Source organism: Cryptotermes secundus, unplaced genomic scaffold (genome assembly GCF_002891405.2).
Source record: "Cryptotermes secundus unplaced genomic scaffold, Csec_1.0 scaffold247, whole genome shotgun sequence".
In the NCBI taxonomy this organism is placed as follows: Eukaryota; Metazoa; Arthropoda; class Insecta; order Blattodea; family Kalotermitidae; genus Cryptotermes; species Cryptotermes secundus.
In genome coordinates, this window is record NW_019740656.1 from 64,068 (window position 1) to 72,503 (window position 8,436).

Below are 8,436 nucleotides of genomic sequence, written 5' to 3' on the forward strand. Positions count from 1 at the left end.
ATGCTCTTAAATTTATAAATCTCGGATATGAGCTGCTGGTTACAGAAATGTAAATTTTATAGGTAATTTTTTGTCATTTTTGACATTTTTAGGTTTAAGGTCATTTTTTCATTTTGGGGGTAATTTTTTGGTAAATTTTTGGACTTTTAAGAGTATTTCTTGTCATTTTTGGCCAATTTAGGGAATTTTTCTTCATATGTTTTCTGAAATGTGAATAATATGGAAGTGAAGTGTTCTTTCTCTTTCTCCTTTAGGTCATTTTTCTGGATTTTTTTGGTCATTTTTTAAATATTTTCAGGTCATCAAAATCCGGGCCCTGCATATTATTATTATTATTATTTATTAGTCCACCATATATCCATAAGGATTACAATTCCAGCAGATGTAGTTACCGTCATTAAGTATATGCAAATAGCTGTGCAATAGTGCACTTGTCAGCAAACATACATAACAAATTGTATAACATGCAAATAAAACAAATAAAAAATATACTAACAATCCAGAAAAGTTATAAAAGAAACAAGTACAATTCAGTATTTATGCTTAGAAGTAAAAATACAGTGATAATTAATACACTCAGCAAAGATACATGATCAACTGTGCAATTGGGCACTTGTCCAAATGCATTAAAAAAAAAATGAGATGTACAGACTGTTATTATGCTAGAAACAAATTACAACAATATACTCCATGGGGCACTTGTCAAACAGAGACAGGTACAGGTAAACATACCAAAAAGTTAAACTTCAACATCTGTGTTTCGAGAATTTGATAATTAAAATACTCTTTCAGTGAGTAGTAAGAACCAGCATACAAGAATCTCTTTAAGGCTGCCTCAAAAGATTTTTGATCATTAGGTAATTCTTTGAGTTTCGCAGGTAAGTGATTAAAGATCTTTATGCCTGAGTAATAAGCTCCCCTTTGAACTTTAGTCATAGAAAGACTTGGGGGAAATAAATTGTTCTGTCTAGTGCCGATACTATGAATTTCAGAATTCTTTAAGAACATGTGTCTATTATTTACAATGTATTGCATCATGGAATACACGTATTGAGAACACAAACGTAAAATTTTCATTTCCCAGAATGAATCTCTTTTCTTCAAGCCCTTCATTATTCTTATTACCCTTTTTTTTGTATCCTAAAAATTGTTATACTATATGGAAAATTACCCCAAAAAATAATATCATAAGTCATCATGGAGTGTATGTAAGCAAAGTAAAGCATCCTCAGACTGCTGTAGGACAAGATGGGTTTAGCTGCCCTCATTATAAAGCATGCTGAACTTAGTTTAGCAATGAGATAATATGATTTTTCCAAGTTAATTTGTTATCGATATATAAACCCAAAAATTTAATGCAGTTAGAATTAACTACTTGTTTATGCCTGAAACTAATGTAGTTGTCTAATTCGTCATGGTTCATTGTTGTAAACTGCAAATGGTAATTTTTTTTAAGTTCAGAGTTAACAAGTTAGATTTAAACCATTTATTAACCTCGTGGAATATTTTATTCATAATTGAGTTATAGCCGTTAGGTTCAGGATTAGATACAATTATGCTTGTATCATCGGAATATAAAAAGATGTTAGCCCCTTTAATGAAAACTTTAGTTATATCATTTATGTACAGAAGAAAAAAAAGCAGTCCAAGGATAGAACCTTGCGGCACACCAAATTTTACCTTCGCCCACCTGGACAAAGATCAATGAACAGAATCATTACTGTCTAGGTTCACCCTTTGATATCTTCCAGTAAGATAGGACTTAATTAAAGCACCAAATTTCCCAGTAAACGGCTGTTTACTCGCCATTGCTAAGCAATGATACTTGCATTGTCACTGTAACGTTTGCTTGAATGTGAGCAGTTCCCACAAAAGGAGCCAATTTTCTGTACAGCCAACACAAAATAAATACAGTCTTATATGCATGACAAGTGGTGATATGATCGCCAGTGACAATGGAAAACAGCAAGAAAATATGACACTGCATAAGAAATCTGTCCCCTCCAGCTCTTTTTCCTGCCTAAGGTGGTTTCCAAAAATTTAATGAAGCATTATTAACTCTAATATGGTACCCTATTATATTATATTAGATCACAATCAAAAAGGTAACACTAAATACAGTGATAAGAATCACAAAGTATCTAATGTAAACTATCTCACTGATAGTAATAGGAAACTAAACTTAGATTCTTTGTTATTATCTTACAATCTCTCCAGTACTGTTAACTTTCCCAAAGAATTCAAAATAACTCTAGGTCAGCAATAGATAATATATTCATTGATAACTTAAAAATAAGAGACTATACTGTAGGACCTTTTATAAATGCCTTGTCCGATCATGAGGCCCAACTCATAGAAATAAATAATATTAACCTTCAGCCCAGTAATCAACAATATAAAACAGTAAGGAAAATCAACAAGTATACAATGGCAGATTTTGTCACAAAATTAAGTAATGAATCTTGGAACACTGTATTTGACAGCAGTAATATTGATTCTAAATTTAATTGCTTTCTGAACACATACTCGAGGATCTTTTATTCAAGCTTTCCCTTAAAAATAGTAAAAAAATGACATTAAAAACAAAACCACCTGGATAACTGTTGGAATAAAAATTTCATGTAAACATTAAACACATCTATATTTGGCCAGTAGGGACAGTAATGATCCAAGACTAAAAAGTCACTACAAAATTTACTGTAAAATCTTGTCAAAAGTCATTAAAGAAGCCAAACAGAATAATTATAACAACCAAATTCTACAATAAAATTAAAACCACCTGGGATATTGTGAAAGTTGAATCGGGAAAGAAAACTGTTAATGAAGATGTACAAAGTTTGAATATTGAAGGAAAGTCTACTAGTGATCCACAAGCTATTGCGAGTGCATTTAATGAATATATCCTCTCATTAGTTGGGAAAACATATCTTAATAATAATAATAATAATAATAATCCAATATACTATCTGTCACATTCCTTTAATAGTTCATTTCCAAATATAAATCTCAAATTCTCAACAATAAAGAAAATTTAAAACATTATTAAATCCCTTAAGCCCAAAAATTCACATGGATATGATGAAATTTCTACCAATTTACTTAAAGCAAGCTCTGTTTACATCAGTTCACCGTTGAATCGTTTGTGTAATAAATCTTCATCATCAGGGATTTTTCCGCAACGTTTAAAATACGCTGTAGTGAAACCACTTTTTAAAAAAGGCGAGAGAAAATGCATTTCTAACTACAGACCAATATCTATACTGACTTCATTCTCAAAAGACTTTGAAAAAATTATATATAGCAGATTACTTGAACACTTAAATTCTAACAACATATTAGTCAAAGAACAGTTTGGATTTAAGAAAGACAAAACCACAGAAAAAGCAACCTATGAACTAACCAACGATATTTTAAATGCTTTCAATAACAGATTAATAGTGGGAGGGATTTTCTGTGATTTAGCAAAAGCTTTTGATTGTGTAAATCATGAAATTTTACTATCGAAATTAAATTTCTATGGAATAACTGGCAAAGCTAATGAATGGATCAAATCATACCTCAAAAATAGGTACCAAAGAGGGGAGATAAAAAGTAAAAATTCCAGTTCTAATGCATTTTCAAACTGGGGAATCATAAAACGTGGTGTTCCACAGGGATCAATTTTGGGCCCCTTGCTTTTTCTTCTCTACATAAATGATCTATCAAAAACCATCAATAATAAATCTAAACCAATTCTATTTGCAGATGACAGTAGTATAATATTTAAGAATTCTAAAATTGAAGACTTTAAAAATGATATAAATTTTGTATTTGAAGCTTTAAATAGATGGTTCGAAGCCAATAAACTCTCACTAAATTTTGATAAAACCCATTACATACCATTCTTAACTAAAAACAGCCACAATGATCTGGTCATAAGTTATGCCAACAAATTAATCTGTAAAGCACCTGATACAAAATTCCTTGGAATACATGTAGACAGTACACTGTCTTGGAAAATACATATAGAACAAACTATGCCTAAATTAAGTGCAGCTTGCTATGCAATGAGATCGATTAAGCCCTTTATGCCACAGGAAACACTGAAGATGGTTTACCATGCCTACTTTCATTCTATTATGAACTATGGACTAATATTCTGGGGGAACTCTTCACATAATGTAAAAATTTTTAAGATACAAAAGAATATAATTAGAATCATTACAGGATGTGGAAGTAGAGATTCATGTAGAGATTTATTTAAGAAATTAAAAATTCTACCTCTTCAATCACAATACATACTATCGCTTCTCTTATTTGTTGTGTACAACAAAAATAAATTTGAATTAAATTCCAATATCCATAACATGAATACTAGACAAAAATATAACTTCCATCTACCTTCATCAAACTTATCACTATATCAAAAAGGAGTCTACTTTTCTGGCATAAAAGTGTACAACAGTCTCCCACAAAGTATCAAAAACTTGAGTAATGATACTAAACATTTTAAATCAGAGCTAAAGAAATATCTGCATGCTCATTCCTTCTACTCTGTAGACGAATACTTCAATGTAAATAGAGAATAATGTAGAATTAAGCTATATTACTTTAAGATAAAATTACTTCTACCAGTAGGTATTATTTTGACTTGTTTTATATCCAGAGGTATTAACCTACTTAGGATCTACGGAATGCAAATAAATGCAATTCAGTTCAAAATCCTACTATTCTTTCCGCATTCGACGCAACCATATCACAGAATTCCGCCACGTCGCACACCTGAGAACCCTGAGAAGTCTCATACCGTCTGAGAGCTCTGAGGGCTCTGAGACATCTGACACCTCTGCAATGTTGCTCAAAATACAAGAATACAAGAAGACCACTGTTTGACTAATTCTACTGAAGTCAGTGTGGACCGGTGTGGATGTCTCGAAGGTCTCGAAGGTCTCGAATCATATACAGTTGCGATTATTGGATGTGTACGTCTTAAGGTACATGCAAAGTCGAATGTACTAAGTTAGAATCTTTCATTAAGTAAGTGATTGCTTCATTATGGAATCAGTGGTTTTTGCCATGCTTTTGTGATTCATAATATTCATTCCTAGGAGATACCTGGACTACGTATGTACTTCTTTATCTAATCACATGAATAACAACGCTTTACAAAAATATCGATCACAAAATTCTTTTTGCAAAGATTACAACAGTTCGGTTGTCTGTGACTACATATAGTAAAGATTTCTGACTCACACAAGTTGTGTGCATTTACTATTTATGATTGTCTTACCTCATAAACATAATTCCTGGTCGGTCACAACGACTAGATTCCTACACGTAGAATTTTAAATAAAACTCAGTAGGCATTTTCAGATATTCTGAATATGAATAACTTAATCTACAGCTCAATGGGGCTACTATTGCAATGTTCCCCTGTACCCACTACCCTGTCATGTCGAGATCTCATGTGATATTACCTAAATCATCATAATCTTTTCCAGTATTAGGTATTGAGACCTTTTACAGATGATACAAAATAGAATAATTTCATCGTTTCAGGGGTCTTCCAAGCTCTATTTTTCGTTCAATTGTTATTTTAAAATCAGTTTTGGAATCCGCCAGGGCTCATAAAGTCAGTGTGCTTTTTCAATCCCCCCCGGTTTTATTCTCTTTCCTGATACTGGACCTACTCAAACCTGTTACAAATATTGCTCTAAATTTTTGTTCCCTTTGAAGTCCGAAAGGACCTCCCTGCCTTTATTACATAGACTGTGTCTTCGTGTAACCAGCGAATCAGAAACCATTAAACATCTAGCACAGAAGTTATACAGAGTCTATATGAGCTGCCGTGGTCGATTTTAAAGTAAAATGTCTGTCAGAATATTAAATCAATCATCTAAGCGAAGGGTAAGTCGTGTAAGATGTATAAAATATAAGGCCCATCGCATTCCCTTTCACAAATGCAGTCATGATGACTGAACCGTAGCGTTATGAGCAAATACTTCTACTGATTTTAATTAATTTCGTTTTGAAATTTTATTTGTAATTCCATTAGTATGCTGATTGCTGCGGATAACTACAGCGTCCCGAATGTTGCGTGCGAGTGGCTAGGTTGCCTGCTTCGAATACAGGCCAGGATCGAAGCTAATCATACAAGGTTTTCGTGATTTCCACCAATCTCACCCGACAAAGCCTGGAATAATATCTTAAAATATACCACGATCGTTTCCTTCCACAGCTTTATCATTTTATTAGATGGTGTATGACGTATGAAGTTGAGTGAGAGTCGTTAAATAAACTGAGATAAAGAACATATATTTCAATTGATTTGACTTTAAACCTATTAACCAACAAAGCGTTTTCCCACAAAATTCGAAGCGGGAATATCGCAAATACGAAGCAAGAGCGATGGTCACTAATATCGACGTTCGGAAAATCGCAGTCGAAAAGTGAATATGGATGCTCATCTCTTTTTGCTTCTTTGTCTTTTCTCTACTTGCAGGAACTTTATTGGTTTCTGAGGCTGACGTTTCGTCTTATTTATATTTCCAGATTTAGGAACTGATGAGCTAATCTGAACTACGAGCAAAAATAACTGACCCGTCACTTAACAGCAACGGAGGGGCATTTCACGTCATACGAACGGTGGCTTCGTATCATAATCGACATTTTTACAGACGCGATCCTAAAATCCGCGTTAATAGTGTTCTTTAAATAAGCCCCGTCTAATATCAAGAAAGCATTAATATTTTTCTTGTGCGTTGTGAGAAATGGCTGTGAACTAGTTTGGTTTAACACGTGTTTTATAGGCATTCGAAGTAGTGAAGTTGAAAAGGTGAACCAGTAAGTAACCTCGGAATAGGGAAGCCAGGCAGTGTGTTAGGTTTAACCACCGAAAGATGTTTGAATTCTGTATGTGTCGTCATAAATGAACTTAATTATTATATAAATATTTCCCATAACGCCAAAGTTGATATTTCTTTCCATGGGACTTGGATAGGAATTCTAAGGAAACATAAATACAAACAGTGAAATTGAAGTGCGCAAATAAAATTCGACAAAGCGTGTGTAAAATGTCGAAATACAGAATCGTCTTCGTAAGACATGGTGAAAGTGTGTGGACATCCGAGAATTTGTTCTGTGGATGGGTTGACATAGGCCTGACAGACAAAGGTAAGTTGAAATTACCGCAATGTCGTTTTTAATGGAGCAGTATGTAAAATTAGAAAGTAGAGTTGACTGTGCCCCTGGGCACCCATCCAGAAGAGCATATAGTGGTAGTAAGTGCCTCGACCACTGTATTCCCAGACAGAAAGAGCCCCGGATTCACACTGGATAAGAGGATGGGCTGGTTGTGGGGTCGAAGGGCAATTCCCAACCCCTATCTTAACCTGCCATTCTGTATGCAGCTGGCGTAGGTACCTAGGCCTATTCTGACTCTGTTTCGAAATAACCGCGCGTCTTGAAGCTTGAAAATTGTATACTTAAGCAACCGTTGATCGCGTATTTGCGCAGCGAGCAAGTTCCCTCAAGTGATAACGATTTTGTCTTGTATAACGGACGGTGCTTGGTTCGAGCCTCGACCGGTGCACCGTTTGAAGAGTTTTCATACCATTCCTCAGCCCCTCTGAGATAACGCCCGTACAGTATCTCCAGTCAGGCCACGACCGCGCTCATCCACATCCTATCCACTTCGTCATTCGGCGCTTCAGGCTGTACCTAAAGCACTGACAGCACCACAAAATGAACTATAAAGAAAACACTATCCGCTTTGACAGAAAGAAAATCTTCGTTATATTAAAGGGCATACCAGTTGCTAATTGGCAGCATTTTCGAACACGAATCGTAAACTCTGAATGGCCTTTTCAAAACGTTAAAAGCACGTTAAACCCAACCCACATTATACTCCACTTGACTTCTCCAAGTGAATATTAGAATATCAGAAACCACAAAACTCGTATTTCCTTCAAGATTTGTTTTCTTCTTCTTTATCATATATTATTGTTATTATTATTATTATTATTATTATTACGGGATAGCTCAGTGTGTATAGCTACTGGCTACGGGCTGGACGTCCATGGTCTGATTCTCGGTAAGGGCGCGAATATTTCTCTAATGGACAATGTAGAGACCAGCTCTGGGCCCACCCAGCCTCTCCTTTCCAATGGGAACATAAGGTAAAGCGGTCGGGACGTGAAGCTGACCACTCACCTACATCTAGTGCCGAGGTCTTCATGGCGTGGTGATTAATTAATTAAGCACAGGGATTTTTTTTCCCTTGGCACTACAGCCCCAGTGGGCCTAGGCCTACCTCCATGAACTCCGTTCAAGGGACAACTTTACCTTTACCTTTTGTTATTATCATTATTAGTATCATTGCTTTATTATTATCCTTGTTATTATTATTAGTATCATCATCTTTTTATTATTATTATTATTATTATTATTATTATTATT

The 8,436-nt window shown here is 34.6% G+C and overlaps 1 protein-coding gene across 4 annotated transcripts in view; it reads left to right on the top strand.

Annotated features, from left to right (window-relative positions):
• The first annotated feature begins 4,937 nt into the window (after window positions 1-4,937).
• Window positions 4,938-8,436, top strand: part of LOC111872426 (phosphoglycerate mutase 2) — an 11,143-nt gene continuing 7,644 nt past the window's right edge. Inside the window, exons 1-2 of one of the 4 annotated variants that reach the window (XM_033754696.1) lie at window positions 4,938-4,973; window positions 6,980-7,152. In XM_033754696.1, the coding sequence (XP_033610587.1) occupies window positions 7,053-7,152 (100 nt within the window). In that variant the 5' untranslated portion in view covers window positions 4,938-4,973; window positions 6,980-7,052. The other 3 variants (XM_023866336.2, XM_023866337.2, XM_023866335.2) reach the window with 3 other exon arrangements.